Source organism: Phyllopteryx taeniolatus, chromosome 2, assembly GCF_024500385.1.
Source record: "Phyllopteryx taeniolatus isolate TA_2022b chromosome 2, UOR_Ptae_1.2, whole genome shotgun sequence".
Classification (NCBI taxonomy): domain Eukaryota; kingdom Metazoa; phylum Chordata; class Actinopteri; order Syngnathiformes; family Syngnathidae; genus Phyllopteryx; species Phyllopteryx taeniolatus.
In genome coordinates, this window is record NC_084503.1 from 29,069,516 (window position 1) to 29,083,666 (window position 14,151).

The 14,151-nt window shown below is 39.2% G+C and overlaps 1 protein-coding gene across 5 annotated transcripts in view; it reads left to right on the forward strand.

Moving 5' to 3' along the window:
- The window catches only part of pkma (pyruvate kinase M1/2a), a 27,370-nt gene continuing 13,219 nt past the window's right edge, over positions 1–14,151 (forward strand). The window contains exons 1-5 of one of the 5 annotated variants that reach the window (XM_061765636.1): positions 1–50; positions 8,830–9,014; positions 10,704–10,795; positions 11,749–11,880; positions 11,969–12,155. In XM_061765636.1, the coding sequence (XP_061621620.1) occupies positions 16–50; positions 8,830–9,014; positions 10,704–10,795; positions 11,749–11,880; positions 11,969–12,155 (631 nt within the window). In that variant the 5' untranslated portion in view covers positions 1–15. Of the gene's footprint in view, positions 51–596; positions 751–1,420; positions 1,555–4,991; positions 5,157–8,829; positions 9,015–10,703; positions 10,796–11,748; positions 11,881–11,968; positions 12,156–14,151 lie in introns of those variants that run through there. The other 4 variants (XM_061765637.1, XM_061765635.1, XM_061765634.1 and 1 more) reach the window with 4 other exon arrangements.

A 14,151-nucleotide genomic window follows, 5' to 3' on the forward strand; every position in this document is an offset into this window, starting at 1 on the left:
GTTTAATTTCACTTGATGTGTGGGAAAGCACTCCAGAGGCCCAACTATTTGTAAGTCAACTTTATATGCTTCCTTTAAAATCACATCATATATACATTTGTATATATATGAGCTTCCCTTGCCATCAATTAGCTAACCATTTTTCGAACGCTATAGATGACGACATTGCCTCAGTACCAAAACCACACAGCCTCCTTATGTAAACATATTGGTTACATTTAAACCAATATGTCGTGTAATGTAAATAATATGGCGGTTTTTCTGATTTTGCTTTTTGCTATTTACGGGTGGCGGTTTTCAACTAAGGGAAGTAACCCTGGCTTGTGGATTTTGCGGAAACCTGTCTCGATTTGCCCTCATGCGTCACGTGTTGAGGCTGCTGATGAATTTTTGCGTTATGATTGGCTGACTGCTTTCACGTCTACATCGCAGCTCTGTTTCCAATGTATCCATCCGCAGGCGCGAGCCTTACCCGTGTATCTCCTAATTTCTTGGCGTTTAACTAATTAAAAGTACCATAACCGAGGGGACTCGTATACACAAGTATATTAAATAGCGCGAATGTGCTGGAACAGTGTCGCAGTTGGTGTTTATTTACAGTGTGTCAAGCGTGTGCTGGCTACCTCGGAGGGATATAGCTCAGCATCATGACAAAGTAGTTCGGCAGACTAAGGAGAGTAGAGATCACCTTGAGCTGCTTGTCACTGCTTAGGCTGTTACATCAGTGCGAGCGGCCTACAACGAGGGAAGGTGGGTTGAACGAACCTCTCGGTCGTTTTGTCACTTCATTTAGGCTCGATTTGGTTTTGTATTGTCGTCACTGTCACTTTATTGCCCACATTGTGCACTTCCTAAAACGCGGTCGCATTTTCGCTCATTGTGACCCGTTTGATGGCGTTCCTAAATAGTTGTCAGTAAGCTTGGTTGTCTAAATATGTCCTCGAATGTCTTCCTAACAAATGCACGTACATTGCCATTGGATTCAAGTGGATGTGTGTAATTTTCTTTTCAACCATCTTGCAATGCACTCTCCCGATAACGTTGTCATTATATTTGCGTTGGTGGGCGGATACGCCGTAAGGTTTTGGATAACTTAGAAAGTCATTTCTACTTTTACTCATAGCAAAGGTACATCAGTTGTTGTTAAAATTCACTTTGTGAATCAAAGATGCATGCAGTCGTCGCCCCGTTGACTCGCTTCATGATGCTTCCTGTTGTGGGCGTGGCCTCGGCGTCTCCCCGGCCTCGATTGGTCGGTTTGCTCTCCATCGCTCCGACGCGAGAAAATATGACGCAGTGATGTGAACGTGACTTTTGACGCATCGACGACGCAGTAGTAACGTTCTCCAGAGCATTATTATCCAGACAACTGCTGGTTAAAAAGTTGCTCTCCGTTGCATTGTTAACAATTATACTTATCGCCGTTTTGTTAAAAATGTCTTCAGAGGAAGGTCTATGTGTTGAGGACTGTTCATGTGTTGAGGACTGTTCACGTGTTGAGGACTGTCCATGTGTTGAGGACTGTCCATGTGTTGAAGAGCACGCTTCTCCCATGTAAGGTCTCTTTAAATTAACTGTAGCTTTTACGTTACGAATGGCAGTATGTTAAGTCCAGTATGAATAGCGGTCAGCAAACCACCGCAGCAATATAAGAGGCCTTGTTGTTGACAATAAAGCACCTTGCAAAGATGCAGGTGCTTAATTTACAGTCACAAATAGGGGTACATTAATAATCTTTTCTTTTCTTCGTGCATTTAGGAACTTTAATTAGTTGATCCATAAAGATACAAGTTAGGCCTCATTCCATGTTTTTTTATTTTCATTTTTTTAGTAAATTTTTTAAGAAAATTCCACAAAGATGACAGCCACTTGTCATGTTGCTACAATAAATGTTTAAAAGGGCAACTTGTCAAACATGTTTTTTTTACACCATCTAGAAATTAAATTAAGTGAGGTACCGACACAATCAAAGGCACAGTCTGATAATTGTAGTTATTATAGTAATACTTTATACAGATGATACAAATATTTTTATAAATAGATTATTATACTTATAACCATAATTTATTTATTTATGTTTTTACAAAAGTATATTATTAATTCATAAAATATTGAATTGTGTATCGAACTCTGGGTCAGAAATTGATATTAAAATCTTAACTTTGGGGTATCGTTACAGTGCTAATATATCCTAATACGGACGTTATTACAGAGGCAAATCTTTTAGTCTTATGGTATATAGATTTGTTCATCCCGTGAGGGGAAATTAAATAATTTGAAAATAATTCATTACCTCCACAAAGGTTGGTTATGGGCTATTTGTAGGTTTTTACACAAACTATCAATAAGTGTTGTATTTCCTTAGATTCTGAACAATGTGCGAGCAAAAAGAAGTTTTTATGGTACTCTAATAATGACTGCTTTGTGTTTGGTTTACTTTGAATAAACACTTTGTGATGGTTACTCTAGTTTGTAAAAAAAAAAAAATATATATATATATATATAAATATATTTTTCAAGGCATTCATTTAATGTTGAACTGGATATCTGAATTGTCTTATTTTCACAAATAGAATCTTTGGCATGAGGTAGTGAGTTCTGTTGAATGGCTAATTAGTATTTTAGAAAACATGCTTTCAAATACAGTATGCAAGTTTATGATGATCTGTTTTTAGGTTAGCTTGAGCACTTGTCAGCTGAAGTCACCATTTCAGTTCAGTAATTACACGAGAATGACAGTCAGAGGAGTACAAACCTCTTCCGCCAAGAGTCCAAGACCCAATAATTTTACTTTGAAACTGCACCACTTTGAAACTGCACCAAATCATAGTCACGGCTAATCTCTTACCGGATTATGTTTAATTATAAAATGTGTCTTTATTAACTGAGAAATGAAGGAAATCTTGCAATGTATTGTTAACAAAGCTTTGGGGAAATTCCTGGATTTGTTCTGGAAATTGTTTAAATAGTCCACATCTAATCATTACGACAAATCTCAAATGATCTTTCCTTCTTAATTCTAAGGCAATGCTGCAACTACATTGTCTGGTTCTTGGCTTCCCTGGCCTTGATGTCTGTTGTGTGGTGTACACTTCACAAGTGTTCATTTGCAGTTCTGTCCCACGACAGTTATGCTGAGTAACTCTGGTCTGGGAGATTTCCAAATCTACTTCTTTACTTGTGGAGACTAAACCAGTTTTGCAAAATTAGAACCACATTAATCCTCGATTAGTGTCCTTAACCTGGTGCACCCAAACCACACTGCATGAAAGATGGACAAGCACAACAATGTCAACACAAACCTAACTTATGGATAAAAACCTGTCGCTTTGACAACAGCATCATTTCAGGGTCTGAAAACTCTGCCCGATATTGGAAAAAAAAATTACGTTCATGCAGCGGGGCACTGGTTGGCAGCGGCTGTTGCTGATGCAGTGGGTCGTGATAGTCATGGATTATTTGACCAAAATTCTTCGCCAATTTTTGTTTTCTTTCTTTCTTTCCCCCCACCTACAGTACTTGACTCAGACTCAAAATGTAGCCACTTGCAGGTACGATTTAAGTTACACTGGCCATAATATACAAGTACAGTACACGTGACTATGACATGACATAACGTATTCAGGGTGCTTGTTAAACACTGTGAGATGTGTCTAACCTTGACAATTAACTCTTTCATGCCTTTAACAGGCAGCTACTGTATATACCAATAGTATTGTAATACCCTCAGAAGTGGTCAAGGAGGAAGGGAGTCTGCAATGCACTTTCAGTCGCTTTATTTAACTCGCGGCAACACAAGAACATCACAAACTCATGCCAACAGCATCTTCCCAGACTGACTTTTCCTTGTGCTCAAGTCACACTAATTGCGCATAATTACAGATACAGTATCAAACTCAATCAAACTGGGAGGGCTGGCAGTGCATGTTAAGCGCGATCGCAGAGGCACAGCAAATTCATCAAGCATTTTTTGTATTCAAATTACGCGAAAGAGTCAAGTATTCGTTTCAACCTTAGTGTTGATTGTACAATAACAAAGTACATTTATACATTTCAGCTCAGTCTCATTGTACTTGTGTATAGTGACAATAAAAAGGCATTCTTTTATTCTTATATTACATTACATATTTTATACATATGATATTAAATGACGATACGCAATTTGCATAATACTATTTTAATTTTAATTATATTTTATATAGAAAGGCATTCTATTATACGACCAGTTTGATTGAACACTATTATATACAATATACATAAATTGGGGGTCCCCGCTCCGGCTTTCCATCAGTTTGGTGGTCCTTGGTCTTGAAATAGTTGAAGACCCCTGATGTAAACCATATTTTAAAATGATATCAGTACAGGTTTGGAGAAGCAGCAAGTTATCAGTTATCAGTATCAATGGCAAAAAAAAAAGTTATCGTACATCAATACTGGAAATGCAAAACCATTGAAAATAGATATAATGGTAGCGTTACCATTTCCACAAAAATGATGAAAATGGTAATCTAATGACTTTGTGGGGTCATTACACTTCTGGAACCTGTGAGGCTCCCCCCTGAGAAGATGTTCATCCATCCACGTCTAGAATGCAAATGAAGGGCGCTTGTGCATACCCACCACTGGCTAACCATTTGCTGTACGTTTTGCCCTGAGTTTGATTAGCTTAATTTCACAAGTGCTCAGTTCCGCACAATTGGCCACTTCCCAATAAACATACGCCAAATGACTGGCCATGCATCCTGAGTATTGAATTTCTAAACGCCCGCTGCATGCTGTATTTTATTATTAGCCCTAGCCTGTCTTTAGGTCAGGGGAATTGTATGACCAAGGCTAGTAGTGACATTGTAGTGACTGTAACCTCGTGGTGGATGTCTCATGTACGGCCGTCGTGTCACGTCACTGCCAGTGCCCGGTCAACCCGGGAACCGTCTTTGTACTTCACCTTCATCACAGAAGGGATTTACTCTTGAGATCCTAAAGGTGTTGTCACCGTACACAAGTGCCTCGGTTGGCAGTTGTGTCAGGCCTGCTACTGCTAGGTGTAGTCAGCTATTGCAGGGTATTGGCGGCTCCAACACACTGGGGTTCCTCCGGCGGTCAGTAGCGGTGGCATGCCTCTTTCTCCCCAAGAGGACCAGGATGATCTACTGGGGGTATGTAGTGCGTCAAACAAGTTGGTGGAGTGGATGACGATGCCATCTTGGATGTGTTGATTCACCGTCCTAAATGTCACGACACCATGGTTGCACTCCTCCTGCCTATGATTGTACTTGGGTGGTTATCAGAAAAGTGATAAAGCACGTGTCTAGGAAGATAAAAGGTTTTGATGGAGAGCTTTTTAAAGAGCAAGAGTATACCACTAGCTGGAGCCAGTTAGGAAGGGATTGGAAAGGATTATTAGCAGTCAGATCTTAAATTAGCCTTGCATCTGTGTCAGGGTGACTGCTAACTGCTTCTAAAGGCTACTCAGCTGACTTTGTTAGGGAGTGACATGCGATCCATGTCTCCCATACAGAGCCATCTGTCTCATTTATGTAAGCTTTTGTTACCATAACACCAGAGTGGTGGCTAGCAAGGTTGAATGGATAAAAAATGCTATTGCACAAAATGAATGCCCTTTTGTTTCTACTTTTTTGTAAAGCTCCACCACAAACTTCATCTTTACAGGTGCCTTGCTGCTGTGCAGGCAACTGATGGGAAAGTGCACCGGATCATCAATTTGGCTATGGTGTCTGAATGAGCGCAGGCCACTGTTAGAGGAAATGCAGTGTGTAGTACTGTCATCCACAGATATGTGCAGTGATTGTAGTGTTTTTGAGTGGCATTCATTCATTCAACTATAGGGGATTCAGGCTGCAACTTGTTTTGTAATGTGCAATGAAATCCCCGCCTCGCAACAGCGGTGTTTAGTGTTGTGGTGTTGAGTGTAGTTTGAATGTTGTGAATGCCAATTATTAGCCTCCAGTACACTTGTTATTGTGCCGCCCAACAGCAATGTATACCTGGTGGTATAGAGGTTTTAAGTGTCCATAAATAGACAATAAGACAAGTGAGGAAAAACAGTAATTTCGGTGGCACCCTGTGACTCAGCCCACTCGGCTGCCTTCCTCTTCCATGGCTTTCTATTGCTGCAGTACAGCAAGATGTGACTGCAAGCACGTACAGCTCTCCTCAGCCACTAACTGGTCTGCTGCATTCACACCACTGTTACATCATCAGGCAGCAGGCACTGTGCAGGCAGACCGTAGAGGCCTGGAACCCCCGCCATTCTCCATTTTAATTAGATGTCGACAAGGAAGTAGTTCTGTCCCCTTCTATCATGAGGTTATGGAACCAGAGTCATTGTTAAAGAGAAGCAATGATGCACCCTGCTCATATTTCTTGACTTTTTATTGTTCTTGTTAATACGCATTGTGTATGTGAAATTTATTCAGCATCTGCCTACATTACAACCTTGAATAATCTGCCGAGGAAAAACATGGTAATCTCTGTCCTGTCATTGGATTCATAATGAATAGTTGCCATTGGCAACCCAGTGCCGATGGCTGGTAGAGAACAGAGTGTAGACATGCAGTCTGGTCTACATTAGATGTTGAAAGTACACCACTTGCAAAATACTAGTTGTTCTTTTTTCTGATGAAAATGACACCATGCCAAAGCATTTAATTTTCTTCTTTAAAATAACAGTTTAACAAAGTTTGCACAGTATACCAGTGCTTAAAGTACTGCGATAACTTGCCGTCAAAAACAATACAATCCAATGTCTTTTCAGTACTTGTATTTTTAAGAGTGACCTGGCAGAATAGTCTCAGGCAACCTCATTTTTGAGGTTTATTTGTATTAATCACCAACCGCAGTGTTTTAGGTTAATCCAAAATGTTAATAAACCTCAAACAAGAATGTTTAAGAAAGTAAAAGTGAGGTTTAGGTTTTCTTTGGAGAATATCAATGTGTGGACAATTATTAGGCAACTATTGGTGTGCAGAATCATTACTAAATAACTAATTGAAATACATTTTTGCCATATCACTTATTTTCATTTGTTCAAGTGAGAATTATAAACAAACTACTCAAAACCTTCCATTAGAATTTGATCGAAACTGGTGTGTGTGTAGCCCAAATGTGTTAGATTGTGAGGGCACGTTGTACTTTTGTTTAGATTGCAAGGGCATCTGTGTTACGTATTTGGTTTTAATTGAGTTTGGGTTTCAATTCCCAAATTGAGGCAAGGAAGGTAGCAAGGAATACATTGTTTTAACTGACCAGATTCAATACTTTAAAAGTTACAGTACCAGGTTTATTTTACATTAATCTTGTTTTATTACTTAACAACACATTTCTACACTCTAGATACAGTATTGTGCAAACAAACATCCTTTGGGGGAATTAGGACTCCTGTTTTGTACAAATACTGACTTATTTTAACCTAAAACAAAGAAATCAGAACATATTACTCATTCTTAAGTTTCTACACTCTCTCCCAGTCAACTTTAGAAAAAGACTTTAAAGTTCTGCTACTGGTCTATAAAACACTAAACTGTTTAGGTCCTGAACACATTAAACACATGCTAATGGCATATAAACAAGACTTTACACCGATTTTATTGGCCTGATCGGTATCGGCCGATAATTTGCATTTTATGCTGATAAGCTTTGTCATAATTCACTGATTTGATCGGCTCCGCAAAAGACATTTACTCTGCGTCGCCATCGTGCACAGTATACTTGAATTCAAAAGCTAGTTTATTTTTAGCCTTGTCGTGTGTCTTTTGACGGCCGATAAAGTTATTTAAAAAAACAAAAACAAAAAAAACAAAAAACAACACGTCTGAGACAGACAACACGTAATGGCTGGCTCCGACTACAAGACAAATTTGCTCTTTCACAATTGCACTATGTCAGACACCTGCAATAAAATCTTGTATTCCGAAACCACTGCATCCCGTTTTTTGCGATATTTGGGCTTAACTTGTCAACTCAAATGCGACCGGATACACTCGTTACCGTGGCGACGACAAGAAGAGTGGATCGCGCCGACTGTATTATAAGGACAAAATGGGTAAAACCGTGTGTTGATGGTCACCGGTGCTCAGGACAGGAGAGGACGTTCGTTTAAGGCTTGCTTGAGCTATGTTCACGTACTTTTTATACGATACGGGTCGCAAGCAGGCAACAAAACATTATGTAGCCTAGCAAGCTACTGCTAGCACTGACGGTTGTACCGGCGTTCTGTCGAATCATGCTCGGTGTGGGTGAAGTAATTTAATTACAGTAAAGTAATGTAATTACAGTAAGTTAGCACCCATTATTTCTATAATGTTGTTTTGACCTGACTGATTAGAATACACGATCTGACTAGAGCAGTGATTTCCAACCTTGATGGAGCAAAGGAACATATTTTACAATTGAAAAATCTCACGGCACACCAACAAACAAAAATGTCACAAAATGTAGATATATTAATTACTGTATTTACTTCCTGACATCTAATAGAATTTAATTTGTTTCATAAATAGAGGAACAAAGATACATTATTGTAAATGTAATTTTTTGAGCAATTAAGTACACAGTAAATACAGTAAATGAACAGGTCATTTAAATAGACACATTCCTCCATCTTGTGATCGGATCGGTTATCGGTTTTTTAAATATATATATATATATATAAATAAATTTGCTTTGCTAGATTTCATTCTCTTGGCACACTGTGCTATTGCCACATATTATGAAACCTGATTGTAAGGCTTTGTGAGGTGCCCAGGTATACCAATAGCTAGAAGCAAAACGAGTAAGTCAAACCATTGTTGTTGTAATTCCGCCCTTTAGGACCTCTCCAGACTCCAAAATAATCGCCATGCCTCAGCCAAAGATTGTCGACATGGGCTCTGCCTTCATCCAGACGCAGCAGCTCAACGCTGCCATGGCGGACACCTTCCTGGAACACATGTGCCTGCTGGACATCGACTCAGAACCCACCACCGCTCGCAACACTGGCATCATCTGCACCATTGGTGTGTCAATAAAACAGTTGTATTCTATCTATCATGAGAGTTAAGTTGCAGACAGCTTAGACTGATAGTATATTATACAGGAAACAAAACATGCATTTAGTTGTCTAAAATCAATAAAATGATGGAATTCTTCAGCCAAGAGGAATGATCTAATGCCACCCTGTCATCAATCTATTTTCTACCGCCTGCTCAGGTTCACTGTTGAACTAGAGCCTTTCCTGGCTTGACTGGGCAAGAGGTGAGGTTCACCCCTGACTGGTCGCCATTCCCACCTATAGACAATTTTGAATTTTCAATTTACCATAATTTCTCGTGTATAATCTGCACCCATGTATAATACGCACCCCCAAAAGTTGACCTCAAAATTCTGGAAAACCTTTCTACCCATGTATAATGCATTTTTACAATCCATGACTTTGCTTCTACCCATACGATCAAAACATAAAGTATTATCTGTATTTTATTGTTTTTTTCAAATAATTATTTTGAGGTTAAGCACTTTATTTGAACATGTAATACTTTCTTTTTATTTACTTGCTCTTATTTTGAAATTCACAGCCCTACTTTTATTTAGTAAATTAGAAAACACACAGTTGTGCTTATGTTTGATTAACCAGGCAGAATTTGTAAGATGGGTACAATTCTGTAAAGAAAACATGAAGGGCCAGGCGAAAGACATTTAATTTTACTTTAATGGGATTCAAATTAAACTGTCAAGCATTTCAGAAAAGCATTATCATTAAACAAAACATAACCATAAAGAAATTAATGATGGTTGTTGTTCAGTCATCAGTCATATAAAAATATATATATATATATATATATATATATATATTTTACAAATTCTGCCTGGGTATGTGAATTTATGAGCACAACTGTACATATATGCAGTCATCCGTAGCCCTGTCATACTGGAATGAAAGATTTTCCTGTCATACTGGAAATCTACACCTTTTTCATAGCCTCTGGGTGGCCATGGCTTATTAGAATGAAAGTGAACACCTTTCTCAAAACCTCTAGGTGGGGGTGGCATATTGGAATTGAAAATGTACAGCTTTTTCATAACCTCTAGAAGGCGGCATACGTTTATAAAATGTGAACGTTTTTTTTTTCATTTCCCCCGATACCTATGTGTAATGCACACTATTAACTTTTGACAGTTTTTTTGGGGAAAAAATGTGCATTATACACGAGAAATTACGTTACCTAATATGCATTTTTTTATGAATGTGGAAGACCATCCACAAAGGAAAGGGGAGCCTAGATTCATAACCTGAACCATTCGACTTTTAAGGCAGAAGTGCTAACCAATAGTCCAATGTCAGCACCGGACCAATTGTTTGTTAAAACAAATTTAAAATCAGCTTTCCAGATGCCTTGTTGACAAAGAAGTAAGTGTGTGTTGTGGTGAAGATCTCTACCATGAAACATAGTCTGTTGAGGTAATGACAGCCACCTAGTAAATTTTCGCTAGTGTTCTCTCCTTCAAATTTGGCAACCGAATGACAGTTTTGTCAAAAGGTTGATGAAACCGTAACATACCAGCATCCCCACTAGCTTGATCAACCACAATCTTGACTGATTTTTACCCAATTATGCAAAGGAAGTCATCGAAACTTTTCAATGTGGTCATTTACAACCAGTCATTCGTATTTATATAAAAAAAAACTTTTTCCCCTCTTTTTTTAGGGCCAGCCTCTCGCTCTGTGGACATGCTGAAGGAGATGATCAAGTCCGGAATGAACATTGCACGCTTGAACTTCTCCCATGGCACACATGAGGTGAGCTGTTTCATAACTTCCTCTTTGGCGTATTTGAAATCAGCTGGGGCGAGCCCAACTGCCACCAAAAGGCCGTCACGTTCAACCCATGCAGATCAGTCCTTATCGCAGTATGTGCGCTGATCCTTTTTTGCAATCTTTGCTTTTTGCAGCTTTGCAAACATTGCACATAACTCTATGAATACAATGCCTGCCAGTAAACTGGCATGTATTTACAATATGGTATTAAACACGATCGGACAAGCCAGCTTACAAACTTTATGGAAATTGATAACTATATTCAAGTGGATATGATGCAGCTGGACATAGATTGTTAAAGGTACAACCAAGGGCAGACATACAGACTATTTGCTTATAGTGAAACAAAATGCTCATTCACGGTCAATCAAGTGTTTCAAGGAATTCTGGGAGATTAACAGACAAATTCATGCTTTGCAAAATGTTTTCATTTTATAGAGAAATTGCCCTGGAATTAGCTGCATTAGCCTCAGTATTACTATTGTACATTAAACATGAGTGGATCAGTGGTCTGCGGCTGGAGCATTTTCCTTGTGTGTTTTAGTTACAGTATGTTGTCTTTTATCTATATATTTTTGTGTGATGCTCTGCTGACTCATAAGTGATACAGAGGGAAGGTGTTGGTTGTTACAGTTTAGGTGAAATAACACATAATATAGCTCGTCCTGACAGTTGTCCTCCAAATTGGTATTAAGAGCTTATATAAAATAAAAAAATTAAAAATAAACGTTCTTTTACCTGATTTACTGCAACATCTTCACTTAATCGTTCATTGTTGGACTGCGCAGTCATTGGGGTAGTAGAAAGAGGTTAATTACCGCATTATGGCACTTATTACTCATGCACTATATATTTTGATTGATCTGGTTTGTTTGGTTATTAAGAATGTAGAACCTTTGATAAAGTTTCCATAATTGAACTTTTATTCTCCATAGTATCATGCTGAGACCATCAAGAACGTGCGTGAGGCATGTGAGAGCTTCGAACCAGGTAGCATCCAATACCGACCAATCGGTATCGCCCTGGACACCAAGGGCCCAGAGATCAGAACCGGCCTCATTCAGGGAGTGAGTTCAGCGTTCCTGTTCTACCATGTTGGTTGGCAACTTGACTTGGAAACAACAGTCGCATGACGACATCTTTGTGGTTTGGCAGAGCGGTACAGCTGAAGTGGAGCTGAAGAAGGGCAAGATGATAAAGATCACCTTAGATGACAGCAACCAGGAGAAATGCAGTGACGAGATCCTGTGGCTCGATTACAAGAACATCACCAATGTTGTAGAACTTGGCAGCAATATCTACATTGATGATGGACTCATATCGCTGCAGGTCAAGGAGATCGGTAAGATTTGTTCATATTTAAAATGAAATTTTCCCAAAAGAAACAATGTAAATATTTATGGCAATATACATCACTAGCTTAACCAGTGTAAAATAAACTACAATACATGCAAGGAACTGAAGAGGGAGGCTTGCAAAACAAAACTTAAAACCAACAAATTTTCAGTTACACGAATTTTGATGCAACATGGTAGTGATCTGGTGTGTTCCTGAGAGGTGAGTCTCTTCACATGAAGACGCACTACATTCTGTTATTAGGGCCCCACCACCAGGCCATGCAAAGGCCCTCTTTGAATTGCTGTTTATTCTTTTTAGTCTGACGCTTCAGTCGCATTGTGAAGGGCCTAAACTCACTAATTTTTAATCTTGCTGACGATTTACATATGGTAGTCGTAATTGTGAACATGACGCAGCAAAAGTCACTCCGTACCATGCCCTGAAAAGTTGGAAAAAATTACCCCTGACGTCATTTTTACCAAATGACACGAAATTGGGTGGACATGTCTCCAACAACAGGATGCATGAAAACATTTATTGGTCCAATGCCCAAAATTCAACAGGAAATAAGCTATTTTGGTCTGAAGCAGCCATTTTGGGCAAGTTCCCCTGCTCGTTCTGGGCTCGTCCCCTTACTAGGTAATTTGCCAAAATGAGCCCGAATCGGAAGCAGGTAATAATGGATAATGCTGAATTGTGAGCATTTGAAAGATTTCCCATGAAAATGGGGATGCGAAGGTCCATTCATCACTGTTCTCACCTTTAATTCTTCTATTATTATTGTCACTTCAACCATGTTGTACATAGCAGCCTGGACAGAGACTTGTGTGCCACTTTCCAATGTTGCAATCCAATTTCCAAGCTATGGTTATCATCAAACTTCTCCTCTTTGCACACACTGATATTGTGGTGGCATCGCACAAAAAAAGAAAAAAACGCACCACCTCCATTAGATTCTCATTGAAGTGTTGCGTGATTTGCTGCAGTCCTGTGTCACACACAAGGTTTTTTTTCTGTAGGTGAAGCTTGGACACAACCTAAGGTCTGCATGGCCTTACGTGGTTTGAGGCTATAATTTAGTACAGGGAGAGCACTAGGCTTGTGAAGAAAACTAACAAACCACTCCAAACACAGAAAACTAGAAATGGTGATAGGTTGGGGCTGGGGCTAGCAATTCCATCCCGACAAACACTCATACTGCTGCAGAAACAGCAAGTACAGTTCTAAACCAACAAAAGCCCAGCAGGGGTAAGCAATATATATTGCCTACAATATAATCATGAACTTTGCTTTAACGTTGTGCAATTTTACATTATCGAGTACTCCTACGAAGAAAACAACCCAAGGGGTGCATGGACGCCATAGGAGGAAGAGAGAAAGGAGGACGTACATAAAGTCTTCATTCACTGAATCAAGTTGACATGATTCAGTCATGTGACTCAGTGGAAAGCAAAACAAACTCTCGCTCTCAAACTAGTGGGCCGACTCCAAGTAACCTTTTCAGGAGTTTAGCAGCTGCACAAGTGGGTAAATGGTCGCTATTGACCTCAATGTTGTTTTTTTTTTTTTTTTTTTTTTTTTTTTTTTTTTTTTTTTTTGGGCCAACAGAAAAATGATGCTGGCCACCAATGTAAGTGCTGGCTTCCCAAACGTGTTCAGTTTAAAAGTGAAATGAAGAGAATGGAGAGTGGAACAGTGCTGTTTCGAGCGTACATTCACTGGAGGATTTATTTATTTTGAATAATATTGATTTACAAAGAAAACTGTGCGCTCTCAGTCATCCTGACTGTTGGTGAGGCTAATGGAGGTGCTAGCTGGCATAGCTCTACTGCCACATCGTAAGTAAATATCTCACTATCCCGTCATCGATCACCCACTGCTTTATTTATATAAACACTAGGTTTTACACGATCAGGATTTTTAGGACCGATCAGCGAGTTTAAAAAAACAAAACAATAACGGATCACCGATCCGATCACAAGATGGAGGAATGTGTCTAT